This window comes from Stegostoma tigrinum, chromosome 13 (assembly GCF_030684315.1).
Source record: "Stegostoma tigrinum isolate sSteTig4 chromosome 13, sSteTig4.hap1, whole genome shotgun sequence".
Taxonomy (NCBI): domain Eukaryota; kingdom Metazoa; phylum Chordata; class Chondrichthyes; order Orectolobiformes; family Stegostomatidae; genus Stegostoma; species Stegostoma tigrinum.
In genome coordinates this window covers 77,154,700-77,170,576 of record NC_081366.1, presented here as the reverse complement: position 1 = coordinate 77,170,576, position 15,877 = coordinate 77,154,700, and the positions used below count along the sequence as shown (strand labels likewise).

General features: G+C 38.8%; 1 protein-coding gene across 5 annotated transcripts in view; it reads left to right on the top strand.

Annotated features, from left to right (window-relative positions):
• Positions 1-15,647, top strand: part of LOC125458380 (matrin-3-like) — a 55,153-nt gene extending 39,506 nt beyond the window's left edge. For all 5 annotated transcript variants that reach the window (XM_059650795.1, XM_048543621.2, XM_048543623.2 and 2 more), the window contains 4 exons: positions 713-760; positions 5,445-5,922; positions 8,431-8,552; positions 13,262-15,647. In XM_059650795.1, the coding sequence (XP_059506778.1) occupies positions 713-760; positions 5,445-5,922; positions 8,431-8,552; positions 13,262-13,333 (720 nt within the window). In that variant the 3' untranslated portion in view covers positions 13,334-15,647. The remainder of the gene's footprint in view (positions 1-712; positions 761-5,444; positions 5,923-8,430; positions 8,553-13,261) is intronic.
• Positions 15,648-15,877: the final 230 nt, after the last annotated feature.

Genomic DNA, 15,877 nt, shown 5'->3' with positions numbered 1-15,877 from the left:
GATTTGAGCACAGATAGGGTTTATTAAGTGTGTAAAGGGATTTAAGTATTGCAAACATACCATCTAAGTATTAGAAGTATGCAAGAGTTAGGACACTGCTGGTCATTCCATCAAAGACTTGTTCTCCTGGTAACCAGTGAAGATTTCAGCAAGGATTGTGACTCGAGGTGATACCACGGCAAGCAGTCTGTTAGATTATGAAGGATATTGTTCAAACCAAACAAAACTGCACAAGTTGCTAAGTTTAAATTCTGTGAAAATAGACTCAGACACCAGTGGCACATCTAGATTACCATGATATAATGATTTTACGTAAATATCAATGACTTTCTTCACTTGGTAAACAACCTAGCAGTACTGAAGGAGTGTTGCACATAGTATATGGAAAATACACACAAGATCACTTGCAGCAGCTTATTTACCATTTGGCCAATTTGTGTTGCGCAGTGCCAGTTGTAGGCAAAACAGAGTGTAAAAGTGTATTGATTTTGTGTGTCATTCTCATTGCCTTAAAAATTGGGTGTTCCCCATCAAAGATTTTTTTATTCTTACACCCTGTTCCTGATGAATGTGAAACTAAAAAGCTTTGACTTTGGTGCCTTAGTTCCATGTGGTCAAAGTATAACTATAGTTGATTCTCTTGATTGACAAAAGTGTGGTCTACAACAATGTATAAGGATAATGTTTACTAAGTTGAAACTTTTTTAAACAGGCACCAATTATTCGAAGGAGTAAAAGACACCAACAAGCAGCATCCCAGGTATGAACTTAAGCTTAATAGCCGTTTATTTTAAGTTTTTTTTTTCCACACAAACCGATGGCTTTTAGCTACATATCTGACAATCCTGACCTTTTCCCCATAAAATATATTGCCCTGCCATTCAAAAGGACCAGAAGTCTAACTTTCATAATGGGCTGATATCGGAACCAAGTTTTATATTTCTTGGCAAGAAAATACATAAAAGGAAGTGTTCTCTTGCATCCCACTAACTGCACCTTACAACCGATGAAAATTGTCTTAATAGCTTCCTGTACATAACATCAAGGAATGCTTTGGTATTGCACTGTCACGGTTTGTGGCATGTAGATGTGGATTCAAATTATTGACTTCTGGCAAATTAAGTGTTTCACACGTCATTTAGTGGTAAAATTAACTTTTCATTTGAAAAATTGAGCCACCCAGTAAATGTTAATCGAAAAGTTGTAATTTTAAAGTGTAACCTGTAATTTGAATTTAAAAATAAGTTGAGGGTAAAATGCTCATTTTGTACAAGAAAGGGACTAGTTCTGTACAATGTTTAGAAGAACTTGATGGAACAGACTGCAAAACTATCTAAAGACTAACCTTCAAAATAAGAAGAATGCAACTTTGCCCTCAAGTCATCTGTTGGTCTGGTAAACCATTATATTTCTTCGCAGGAAGATGTGACATGCAGCATTTGTGTGTTTTATTTCGCTGATGGTTAATATAAGCTTCTGTTACTTGCATAGACAATTGGGGAAGCATGCGTCTGCTACAGGGTACATTTGTGTAGCCTTATTTCATCAAGATGCGATAAAAGCACCAAAGCACTTCTTTTAAGAATTCACAGAAATGTCCAGCATTTAGCTGGGCACACTTGTCATTTGACAGTGCAAACCAATTGGAGTAGAATTGGGTTACAAGAAATAGCAGGTGAGTTGTTAATCATTGAGATCAGTCAGTGAAAGGGTGTTCAAACTCTGCAAACATGGCTAAACCTTTGAGAAGGCTAAAAGTGCTGTTGCTTTGAAACAGCGTGAAGTTGAAAGAGCAAGGGGAAAACTACTGGTGCAAGTTAAAAAGCAGGCATCGTTAAGGAGTGGGACATTCAACCGTTACTTTTTCAAACCGTTTCAAGCACAGTGTGTGAATACTTGGAATAGTTCTACAAGCTGGCATCCTTACTTTGACAAAACTCATTCCTAGGTCAACCAGAATTTCATTATGAATTTGGCCAGAAGTCCATATTCAACTTATAGTGATGTTAGTACTAATGTCTGCGACACACCCTAGTATATTCCTGTTCAGTCTGAATGATGACCATCAATCACTAGTCCCTACTTCGTCTTATAGTGAGTTTAGTGTGCATGCTGTCATTGTCAGTTTTAATCTTGTGTACATTTTTACATGGATGTGGTTGTCACACACTCGACCAACTAATGTCCATCTGTAATAGACCTAGAGAAGATGATAAGAGTTAACACATGCAGTTTTTGGGTTATAGAGCATCCGGTTTACTATGCAATGGAGGATCCTGACCCAGCCACATTGAAGCAATGGCGATATGGTTCAAAGTCAGGATGATGTGGTTCTTGGAAGGGAGCTTGCAAGTGACAGTGTTTTCATGCATTTGTTGCCCTGTCCTTCTGGATGGTAGAGGTTGCAGGTTCAAAGGAGCTTTGTCGAGTTACTCCAGTGCATTTTATACATGGTACACACTGCTGCTACTGCATTGGAAGGTAGTGAATGTTAAAATGTTAAAGATGGTAGGTGAGTTCTAATCAAATGGACTGTGTTTGTCCTCTATGATATTGAGCATTTTCAGTGTCTTTGGAGCTGCCAGGTAAGTGGAGAATGTTTGAACGCACTCCTGATTGGTGCCTTGTAGATGGTGGACCGGCTTTGGGGAAACCAAGAGTGAGTCAGTTAGTTACTTGCTGCAGAATTTGTGACCTCTGACCTGTTACTTGAGGCACAGTATTTGCATGGCTTTTCCAAGTCATTTTCTTGTTAATGAAACTCCCAGGTTGTTAGCGAGGGATCAGCAATTACAATACCATTGAATGTCTAGGGTGATGTTGAAGATTTTTTTTGTTGTTGGAGGTGGCCATTGCCTGGCACTTGTGGGATGCAAATGTTACTTTTCATTTATCAGCTCACACCTGGACGTTATTCAGGTCTTCCTGCATTTGATCATGCACAACTTCTGTATCTGAGGTGTTGCGAATGGTGCTGGACATTGTGCAGTTATCAGTGAATATCCTCACTTATAAGAAAGGTTGTTGATGGAGCAGCTGAAACTGGTTGGGTGTAGGACACTACCCTGAGGAACCCATGCAGCGATATCTTGGGGCTAAGCTGACTGACCTTCCAACAGCCATGATCGTTTTTCTTTGTGTTAGGTACAACAAGTGAAGAATTTTGTATCTGTTTCCAATTCAGTCCGGTTTTGCTCGGGCTCCTTGATGCAGTACTCAATCAGAAGCTGCATTGATATCAAGGCACTGTCATTTTAGTTCTGTAGTTCACTTACTTTGTCCATGTTTGGATCAAGGCTGTAACAAGTAGCCATGATGGAGCCCAGACTGAGCAGCGGTGGAAAAATACATCTGGAGCAAGTAGATTGGCAAGGCCAAGGCTGAGTAGATGTTTCCCTGTAGTTGGTTCCCTTGCCGTGGACCTAGACTAGCTGTTTTGTCCTTTTGGACTTTATCACTTCAGTCAGTCTGATCGAGCTGTGCAGTGATTGCCCCCACCCAGAGTATATTCTGTTCTCTTGGCACCCCCACTACTTTTTGCATGTGGTGTTCAACACGAAGCAGTATTGATTAATCAGCCAAATTGGTGCAGAAGGTGACAATCAGCAAGAGGTTTCCTTGTCAGTGTTTTACTTGGTACGATCAGATTTCTTGGGGTCTGGAGTCAACATTAAGGACTCCCTGGGAATTCCTTCTCAATTGTATGTCACTTTGGTGGGTCTGTCCTGCTGGTGGGACACAACATACTCAGGATAGCCTGTGCTCATATCTGGGACATTGTCCATGAGGGATGATTCTGAAAGTATGAATATGTCAGGCTGCTGCTCGATTAGTCTGAGACTGCTCTCCCAATTTTGGAACAAGCCCCCAGACATTAGTCAGGAGGCTTTGTAAGGTTAGCTGGGCTGTGTTTGCTGTTGTTGTTTCTGGACCTTAGGTCAGTGTCAGGTGATCCATCTGGCATCATTTCTTTCTTTCAACTTTGTGTCAGATTGATCCAGCTGAGAGGCTTGGTAGGCCATTTAAAAGGGTAGTCGACAGTGAATCATGTTGTGATTGGTCTGGCATCACATGAAGGTAATGTTGATTTTGTTCCCTGAGGACTGTAGTGAACTGGGATTTTTTCCTGTGACCATCAGTAGTTATTACGTGGTTATCATTAGGCTAATTTTTAATTATAGGCTTAATTGAATTTAAATTTTATTGTAAGCCTTGGTGGTATTTGAATTCATTGTCCCGTAGACCATTAGCCTGAGTTTCTGAATTACTGTTGAGATTAGCAAAATTAGGGAAAGCAGTGGCTCATGAACCTATTGTATAGTGTTGTCAGATGTGTTTTGAAGGTTTATAGACATATCAACTACCACATGGCCCTCATTGACCCCTTCTGTTATTTTATTAAAGGATTCATTCAGATTAGCCAACTATGACTTTAACCCGTGATGATTTTCTTTTATTGGCTTCTACTTTAACTGTCAAATTATTATTGTTACCGAATGGTTGTCATTGAATGTTTCCCAGCCATTCACTGCCATGTATGTGGTTGCTGGTTTATCTCCTTTTTAATAGATATATAACATCTGCAATTCTTAAGTGCTGTGGTACCAACCCCATATCCAAACAATATTGGAAGATGGTGGGTGGAGGCTCAGCAATTTATCTAGTAGACATTCAATCTGATTTTGAAGATTGTGAACAATTTGAGCATTACTTTTCATCTAATTCAATGTGTTTTTTTTCTTGGTCCTTTTTTACACCTGTAATTAGCATTATATCGGTCATTAATTTGATCCAAAACAGTTAGTTAACATCTCAGCCATGTCTGCTTCCTTTTTGAAAGGATGCTTAATTTTTGGCCTCTTACTGGCTTTACACTTAGACAGAGTTCCTTGTGTTCACTGCTCGTTGTGTAGATATGCTTCTTTTCCTATTGTTCACTTCTTTAAAAAGGTTTCCTCTATACCTTTCTCAACTAAAATTGCAACTGGACTATGGAATTATCATAGGCTTCCTTTTTTAGTTTTATTTTAACTGTATCTTAATCATCCAAGGAGCTCAAGCTTTAGATGCCCTCACTTTCCCTTCTGTACTGAACTAGCTCATCCCTCAAAGCCTCCAGTTGTTCAATTACTGTTGATTCCTGTCAACTTGTGCCAGATCCTTTTTTTTAACCTTGCTGATGTTAGGCCTGTTGAATTGTGTTTTTTTATGCTTGATAATTATTTACATATTGAATAAATTGAGGAAAGATGATGTACGGTCAAATAGGTGACACTTTTATGTTGAAGGAAAGAAGTCAAACAAAAGGCAACGACTAGATAAAATCTTGTGATCCCGATCTTGTGCGTTGGAAGAATTTTTAAAAATGTATTTATTTTTACTCAATTTGATACTGAAATAAGAGGTTCCAGTTTAAATTTGGAATATGTTTTGGATTCCCATAGGAGTTGAAAGAAGAGTGCTTTCCTGAAAACATTGATGAGTTTGTGACTGTTGATGAAGTTGGTGATGTAGAAGCTGGAAATCTGGATCTTGAAGATCTGATGTCTTGTGAAGACAACAGTAATAAATTGGAAACTGATGATGCTGATACAAGCATCCAAACAGAGAAATCAGAGGACACCGGTGAACAAAAAGATGAGGATGTGAACAAAGCTAAAAGAAAACGTGGTCGTAAGAGGGGAAAGAATGTTAAAACTAAAAAGGCAGAACAAGGTGACAAAAAAGATAGTGGTGAAGAAACAGAAATGAAGCAAGTTGGAGATGAAACAACTGAAAATAAGCTTGATGGTGATGAAAGGAATGACGTGCAGGAAGAGACAGCATCATCTTGTGTGGAGCCAGAAAGCAAGCGTGCTCGATCACGATCCCCTACACCAGATGAGTACAGGCTTGGACCATATCAGCCCAACAATCCTGTAGGTAGGCAAAGATTAGTTGTGATAATTTTTTTTTACAGGATTTTTCATCTTCAGAAAACCTGGTTTTCAGCATGTAAATTTTCTTGCGTACAATGTATTTTTGTATTCACTGTTTTCTATAATGCATCTACTTGAATATTGTTGAAAAAACACATTTTGTAAAAGCTTTTCATCATGCAGTCATCAGGATGTTTCGTAAGAATGCCAATTCCAAAGGAATACCAACGTTTACACCGCTATGAGGGGAATGCTGGTTGTTTGTACAGTGGGCACGGATTAGTTGAGGCATTGCTATGGAGAACGTACTGGTACTTGATTTAAATTTTCACCAGGCGGGTTGACACTGATTATTTAGGACATTGCACTGCAAAATGAGTGAGTAAATGACTATTACCTATTTTGTTGAGTTGTACATATCCTTTCTGTCTGTAAAGGAATATGCTGTTGTATACAATATATCAGTCTTTGGAACATACTGAGGTTGAGTTTCTGATTACCATGGAAGGGCAAGTTTAAGATTTTTGAGCAACAGATGAAGTGAGTTGTTTTGGGCTATTAGTTTACAGTAATATGTGTACATCAGGATGCTGTGGTCAAACCAAAGTCATTCTGTCTGTTGCACAAATGAGTAGTGTGTGCAGAATTTCAGTGCTGGTGTGATACCGGTATCTAGGGCCTATAGTCCCAAACGCTGGCAGGTCATATCCAACAGCATGTCCCCTTACATGTTTGTACTGACTGTATTAATCTGCCTATGCCTGCAAAACTTTGAACAGAGAAGATTCTGCAGTCACACGTTTGCTACATTATCCTGTGTGTGAAGAATGACACTGACAACTAATTTGAGACATGCAGTGTGGTGCACTTACATGTACTGGAAGCCACATATATTAATGTACAGGAACTTGTGTTTGCAGACACTACACTGGTTCCGACTCAACTGAATCGGTGGTACCCATTAATTTGTTCACTTCCCAGGGTGATGTCCTAACTAATCCAAGTCAGCTTGTAATTGTCAATCACCATTCATGGGTGCATTCTCCATGGCAATGCCTGCAGCAATCTGAGTTAATTTGCCAACTTGGCACTCTCTTGTGCAGCATAAATATTACCTTTTTCCCTTGAATTAGCATCCTTCTGAAATGAATGCAGGAATGAAAATGTTTGACAAAATGTGTTTCTTCTTGACCTATATGGTACCCAAGTTCTGTACTACCAAATGATGGTGGTGTTAGGCATTAGTAATTGCTCTTTTGAAGTCTTAAACTGTATGTATTGTGTTGTAATGGTCTGAATGTAGTGTGTAAATAATGCTGCTGGGAAAGCTCTTGATGTTTAGCTGTTACCAGAACTTGTTTGGACCAGCCGCGTCAATATGGTTGCTGCTTAAGTGGGTCAGCGACTGGGTATCTTGTAGTGAATGACTCCTCATCTCCTGGTTCAACCGTTCCTCTTGTGTGTCACTTAGAAGGCACGAGTCAATAACATAATGGAATACTGCCCACTTGCTGGGTGTGTACACAAATATCAGGCATTAGTTTTCGACTTTCAATACTTGGCAGAGAAGAGCAACTCATCCACCTCTGGTGGCTCCATCTTTCTACCTGCATATAAAGAATGCACTAAAAACACATCATTTAGCAGCACCTTCCCAAACTGCAACCTTTACCAACACAGGAACACCATCACCAAGTTACAATCTGAAACAAACACCCTTTGATTTGCGTATTTGTCACCATGCATTTATGGTCATAATCAGAATCCTAGACCTCCCGAAATCTGATTTGAGAGGTGCTCTCGGCTCATGGACGGGCAGCAACTCAAATCACAACTTTGAAAGTGACTAAGGAACTTGACTGGGAGGATGCTGAAAAGATGTTTGCCTTTTTGGGAGAGAATGGAACAAGGGGACAAGTTTTAAAACTGGGGTTCTAAAAATAAGGGGTCTTCTGTTTAGGATGGAGATCGGAGGAATTTCTTCTAGTGTTTGAGTGTCTCTGGAGCAATTCTTCTGAGAGTGATGGAGGCGTGTGCACTTACCACTTTTGAGGTGGGTAGATAGTTTCCTGACTAATCAGAAGTTGCAAGTTACCATGGGCAGGAAAAGTAGAGTTGATACCATGGATCAACCATGATCTTGCTGAATGGCAGAACAAACTCGAGCAGGATGAGCAATAGATACTGCTTAACGTGCTTTGTTAACAGTAAAAGGAATCAAAAAAGTCACATTTTATATGAAGCCAATGCATTGTGCTATCTTTGTGCCCCAGTGGGTCCTGAAGTTGGTGTGGGAAATCAGGTGCTTTATTTGAAAAATTCAAAAAAGACCATTTTTGAAATTTCAAAACTGGCGAAGATTTGTTTTGAAAAGAAGAGTCCTATTTGAAATTAGGTATTAATTCAGAGCCAATATGCAGGTATGAAAGGCTTTTGTTTATTTATCACTGAAATGGTTGTTGCTGAAGTGGTATTGACCTATTATTTTGTTCATGTCTTCACTTTATTCAAGGGCTAGATTATGTGGTTCCAAAGACTGGCTATTACTGCACTCTCTGCTGTCTGTTTTACACAAAGGAAGAAGTGGCAAAGAAAACACATTGCAGCAGCCTGCCTCATTATCAGAAACTAAAGGTAAGGTTGTGATGTTCTTTTGTCCTGAAATTTATGTAGAGTACGAGTTTGTACATTAAGAACATAAGAATTAGGAGCAGGAGTAGGCCATCTGGCCCCTCGAGCCTGCCCCGCCATTTAATAAGATCATGGCTGATCTTTTTGAGACTCAGCTCCACTAACCCACCCACTCACTCTAACCCTTAATTCCTTTACTGTTCAAAAATTTATCTGGCCTTGTCTTAAAAACATTCAGCGTGGTAGCTTCAACCGCTTCACTGGGCAGGAAATTCCACAGATTCACAACCCTTTGGGTGAAGAAGTTCCTCCTGACCTTGGTCCTGCATCTGCTTCCCTTTATTTTAAGGCTATGCCCCCTAGTCCTTGTTTTACCTGCTAGCCTGCCTCCACCTTATCTATTCCCTTCATAATCTTATATGTTTCTATAAGATCTCCCCTCATTCTTCTGAATTCCAATGAGTATAATCCCAGTTTACTCAGTCTCTCCTCATAATCCAGCCCTCTCAACTCTGGAATCAACCGATGAATCTCCTCTGCACCTCCTCCAGTGCGCACACATCCTTTTCAATTAAGGAGACCAAAACTGCACACAGTACTCCAGGTGTGGCCTCACCAGGACCCTATTAGCTGCAGCATAGCCTCCTTGTTTTTAAACTCCATTCCTCTAGCAATGACAAGACAAAATTCCATTTGCCTTTTTAATTATGTTCCACCTGCAATCCTATTTTTAGCAATTCATGCACAAGGACACCCAAGTTCCTCTGCACAGCAGCATGCTGCAATTTTTTTACCATTTAAAACAATCAATTTTGCTGTTATTCCCACCAAAATGGATGACCTCACACTCATCAACATTGTACCCCATCTGCCAGACCCTTGCCCACTCACTTAGACTATCTACTCAGTGTCTTCTGCGCAGTTTGCTCTACTATTCACCTTAGTGTCATCTGCAAGTTTTGACACCACATTTAGTCCCCAACTCCTATTCAACTCTGTAAATTGTAAACAATTGTGGCCCAACACTAATCCCTGAGGCACACCACTAGCCATTGGCCACCATCCAGAAAAACACCCATTTACCCCTACTCTTTGCTTTCTATTAGTCAACATATTCTCTCTCCATGCCAATACATTCGCTGTATTACCGTGCAACTTTATCTTATGTAGCAGCCTTTGGGGTGGCACCTTGTCAAATGCCTTCTGGAAATCCAGAAACACCACACCCATCGGTTCCCCACTGTCCACCATGCAAGTAATGTCCTCAAAGAATTCCACCAAATTAGTTAAACATGACCTACCCTTCATGAACCCGTGCTGGGTGTTCCCGGTGAGACACTTTGTACCCAGATGTCTTGCTATTGCTTCCTTAACGATAGATTCAAGCATTTTCCCCACTACTGAAGTTAAGCTAACTGGCCTATAGTTACCCGCTTTTTGTCTCCTTCCTTTTTTAAACTGTGGCATCACAGTGGAAAACAGCCAATCTGCAGGAACTACCCCAGTGTCCGGTGAATTTTGGTAAATAATTACAAGTGCATTTGCTATTTCCCCCATCACCTCTTTTAGTACCCTGGGATGCATCTCATTAGGGCCAGGAGATTTGTCTACCTTTAGTCCCATTAGTTTGACCAGCACTGCCTCCTTAGTGATAATAGTTTCAAGGTCCTCGTCTGCTATAACCTTTTTTGCTTTCAGCTTTCGGCATGTTATTTGTGTCTTCCACTGTGAAGATCAACACAAAATAACTGTTTAATGTCTTGGCTATTTCCTCATTCCCAGTTATTAAATTGGCCTTCACATCCTGTAAAGGACCAATGTTTACCTTCGCCACTCTTTTTATGGTTTACATATTTATAGAAACTTTTGCTGCCCGTTTTTACATTCTGACCTAGTTTACTGTCATAATCTGTCTTTTCTTTATAATTTTTTTGTGGCTTTCTGTTGGTCTTTAAAGATTTCCCAGTCTGCTAGTTTCCCACTACTCTCTGCTTTTTTGTATGTCCTTTTTTCAATCTGTTACCTTCCTTTTATTTCCTTAGACATCCATGGCTGACTATCTCTTTTCCTACAGTTCTTCCTTATCACTGGAATGTACTTCTGCTGACCACTGTGAAAAATCATTTTGAAATTCCTCCGCTGTTCCTCAATTGACCCACAATCAAGTTTTTGCTCCCATTCTACCTTAGTTAACTTGTCCCTCATCCCATCGTAGCCTCCTTTGTTTAAGCACAGGACATTGGTACTGTATTTAACCTTCTCTCACTCCATCTGTATCTTAAATTCAATCATACTGTGATCACTCCTTCCGAGAGGATCCCTAACTGTGAAATCATTAATTATTCCTGTGTCGTTACACAGGACTAGAACTAGGATGGTTTGCTTTGTCTATAATCAATGGCTGAGCATTGGGTAGAGATCTACAGATACACAATACATGAAAAAGTTTTCTTCATTGGAGTCTTAAATAGCTGACTTTTATTATTCTGAAACTGACTATAATTTTGGATTCTTCATTTTCTGTTGGATATTGCATTTTTTTAATATAATGTGATATCGACTATATCCTCCAAACAACTGGTGTGAACACAAACTGCCTTTACTGGGATAATGCTTTATCTAGCGAGTTTTGAGAAGATTTGTAGCTCAGGTTGAGGTTCTGGATGTGAGTTTGCTCGCTGAGCAAACGAAGCTGCATTAGAACATTATTCCAACGAGCCACCACACACTGCAGCACAGAGGAACTACGCAGAGCAGAGGAAAATAACCTATACAGCGTATTCAAAAAGAATGGGGACCCTATGAACACAGTCCGCCGATTCCTCAGCAATAAACCCAAACAAACAGACAAAATGTGCTCAGAAACCATAACCACTCTCCCCTACATCAAAGACATTTCCGAAATGACTGCCAGACTACTCGGACCTCTTGGCATCAGGGTAGCCCACAAACCCACCAACACACTAAAACAGCAGGTAATGAACTTAAAAGACCCTATACAGACAACAAGCAAAACGAATGTCATCTACAAAATACCTTGCAAGAACTGTAACAAACACTACATTGGACAAACTGGCAGAAAGCTAGCCACCAGGATACATGAACATCAACTAGCCACAAAACGACATGAACCACTATCACTAGTATCCTTACACACAGATGAGGAAGGACACCACTTTGATTGGGACAACACATCCATCCTAGGACAAGCCAAACAGAGACACGCACGAGAATTCCTAGAAGCATGGCATTCCAACTGGAACTCCATCAACAAACACATTGATTTGGAGCCAATCTACCATCCCCTGAGAAAAAGAACAGGAAATGACATCACCAACGCAGGAAATGACATCACCAACCCAAGGAAACCCAACCAGATAAGTAGAAAGTGGGACGTAACACCAGCGCTTTGTCGGAGGCTCACTGATGATGTTACCTGGAATGGTGACGAAACATCTGAAAACTAACCTTCCAGCTCAGCGAGCAAACTCACATCCAGAATGCTTTATCTTATTGATTATAAAGTTCAGTGATGAAAAGACTGTTATTGACTACAGTATTCATGATCATAATTTTCATGTATGTCTCAGAACTTGACATTGGCAAATTACCTTCCATTATCAGTGAGACTTGCAGGAATCTTGAGTCTAGGTTGAGCCATAATTTTTTTGCAATATTTTTGACATTATTATGTACTACTATAGAAAGGTTAAATAGGTCTATAAACATACGAGATTAGTGTATTTCCTTCTTTATTCCATATCTTGGTCTAGTGAAGGGCTTTTATAGCATGTGGGAATACGCTCCAATATGGTTTATAGATTTTGGACTTTTCGCTAACTTATATTAGGTTTGTATATTTTTGATCAGTTAGACCTGGAACGTTTGCGCTCTGACAGTGACTGTGAGCTAATGTCTGTTCTTGAAGACTCACTGGGCATATTTCCAGAAAATGAAATGGGGCAAGTAGAGAGCATATTTTTGTTGAGGCAACATTTGGGGGACATGGACAGGTTTCCAATAGTTATTGAAAAAGACAAGGAACATAATAGGTGATAAAACTCAACTGGAGGAAAGCTAATTTCAGTACATTGAAAATTATCTTGCGAAATGAATTTGAATATACAACTGGTAGGTAAAACAGTGTTTGAACGATAATGGAGGAAATGGTTTGTATACTATTTAGGCACCTTTCCATAAAAGTAAAGGTGGTATTTGGTACTTATGTCCCCGATTGAACAAAAGATGACATTGGAAAAAATATGAGCTCTAAGATAATGGACAAGTTCACGTTACAATGGAGAGCCTACGTGAATTCAAGAATTAGAGGAGATCTACAAAGTGAAATGTGAGGGGTAAAGATAGAACGGTATCAGAATAGATTATTGTATATCATCAGAGAGAAACAGACATCTTCTATGAATATAATAATAAAAGAAAATAATGAAAGCAAGGAGCCTCGTTTAAAAAGATCATGTAAAGACAAATTATGGTTGAGTTTCTAAGTGAATGCATTGTGTATGTCCTCATTAGATCAGAGGAGTCTATTATATAATTGTGAAGTGCGATATACCTGAATTAAAGTTAACTTTTAAAAAACACTTGCGTATTTACTTGTGTTAAGCTTCTTGCAGGCTATTAAACACAGTCGATTAAATCTTTAAAATAGGACAGTTTGATGTTGCTGCACTAATTTTTTTTTAACTTTAAAGAAAATGTTGGCTAAGCAAGCCGAAGAGAACCGAAAAGTTAAAACCGAAGAAAGTTCTGAAGTTCAGGCTTAAGAGCAACGTGACCAGTGAAGATTCCAGTGTTCATTACTTCGTCTAACCAGCTAGCTGATGATCCTTAAATTTACTAATATCTTCGGTGTCATTTTTCTTTTGTCATTCTGACAGTGTTTGGGGATGTCTTTGTATTGCTGTGTACAAGCATGCGTGAATAGAAGGCCAACAGTAATCTCATTTTTGGTTGCAGTCATTATAATTGTTAAATGGAAAATTGTTTCTTGGGGAAATTGGGCAAGTCATTGTATTTCTAGGAACATTGAAGTGTGGATTGATAGCTTCTGTGCTAATGCCATAAATATCGGGTGTTGGGGTTCTTGGAGAAAAAAGAATCGTTGGTCCAAACATGCCTTTTTTTTGTTGCAAAGATATTTTGCAGTGTGGGGCTATTTTCGAAATCTGTGGAACTTTAATTATTTTTGTTGAAGGTAAAGTAAAAGGTTAAAACAATTTGGTAGATGTTCAATATTTATTATAGATTTGATATTGTTTCTTTAAGGACGAATTATTCTATATAACTTGCAAGTTACTCGAACAAATGTCGACAGTATTCACTTGTTCAGTATTGGAGTTTGGTATTGCCCTTAGTGAACCTTGCACCTCCATACGATAGAAGGTCGAGGGCGTGGTTATAGAATTGATGTGAGAACTTGAAAGATCCATAACAATAGTAGGCAATCTGTTTGATAACACTCTGGAGTTGTAGGGTTTGTTTCAGCTAAATTAACCATTGGTTTTTGAAATAATGCTCCTCAGTATCAGCAACCCAACTAGTAAAAGTGAAGGGCCAAAATATATTTTCAATTTGTTTTCTTGAATTGATTCTTTTTTCAAAACTGTATGGAGAGGGGTTAATTTGATTAGCCATAGTTACATTCAGCAAATATTGAATTTTTTTTAATAGACTGTGTACCACAGTTCTGCATACAAGTAGACCGACTACTTTATAACACATGTTCAAAAAAGTGGTAGAAATTGTGCTAAAGACATTTAAACATTTTTGCTTAAGTCCTTTCCTGCACTGACGAATTACATGTTGGCCAACTTGTCCTCAACCTTTTCTCTCAAACATTTCCAGCAAAATACAAGTTAACCTGACAAAAGTGATGAAGCAATTTTTGAATATTTCTGAATATTTTTGAACATTCACACATTCTGAATTTCTAAATTATTAGTAGTCAGGCTGGATTGAACTTTTCTTGGTTTTTATGGGGAAATCTGTCAGCGTTGTGACTTAGAAGAAGGCTGCATTGTTGAGAAAATAGGAAAGTGATGTAAGACTTTTACATTAATATAGCATTTAAAATTTCTGCAACATAGATGCATCTCTTCATTCAGTACTACAGTTTAATGTTTTTATTTGTTTAGAATTTATCCCTATCGACATTACATAAGAAGAAATATTATTGCAGAAAATAAATTGTGTTTTGAAATAGTCTGTCAGTTTGTCTGGAGTAATCTGACTTTTTGCATTCCTGCATAGTTATTCTATCCAGCTTTACCAATCAGCCAGAGGCAGTTACCAACCCCACACACACAAACCTGCATGCGCACGCCTTCAGAAACTGCTGGCAGATGGTGCGTAACTAGATTTTATTGGCTGTCCGTTTTAGTACTAACTATCTGAAGTTTTTTTTAAAAACATCAAGTGATCCACTTGCGTTGAACTCACAGGTTTCCCCAAAAATTCCATATCATGGCCCAGTTGGTTCTTAAATTACTGTTACCTTTTGTCATGCACAAGTGATTGTGAGCAACTCTTTGACCCAGCTTACTGCATATAAACAAATTCTGATGTAAATAGTTTTTAATAAACCATTGTTGTGACTGAAGATTACTGTCGGACCAGGATTCTGTTGGTATAATGTGTTGATAATTCTGTCACTGGAATGAGTACACTGCTCATCGTCTTATTTTTATCATAATTTTTAAGTTTTCTTTTCCCCAAGTAGTAGCTTTTAATGTTGGTATCTATTTTAGATGTGGATGAACTGCAATGTGGATAAATGTTTTGGTTAGTTACCTTACACGTGACCTGCTGGGAGTTGTGCTTTCTTGGCAAGTATTTCCTGCATGGGTGTGGAGTAATAATAAATGCTTCCATGCGATTAAGTTTGCTAATGAAAGTGTTTTGTCTAAACAGAATACAGTATATGCAGCCAACTGTGTATAACAAAGGAATTGTGTGAAACACTGCAGCTTTAATCACGAGGCAGCAATGTATGAAAACTGCTGTTATGTAATGTTTTGGTTTGAGTAGAAATAAGTTTTGTAACAGTTTATGTTCAAATAAAGCTCCAGGTTTCTAAGATCACTTGAATTTTGCTTTTGAGGAAAACTTTAGGTGCAAATTGTTTACTTTATCGAAGAAAAATTATTCCTTGTGATGTAGGTTTTTTAGAACTAGATCATTCAGTTTCGATTTGTTAATTTTTGTTGTGAATGAGTTCAATTCACAAATTCTCAGCTGCAGGTGGCCACTATTCAATTTTCCATTAGTTTATTGACGTTACGAGAGCTTGAACAATCCTTTCGCTCAAA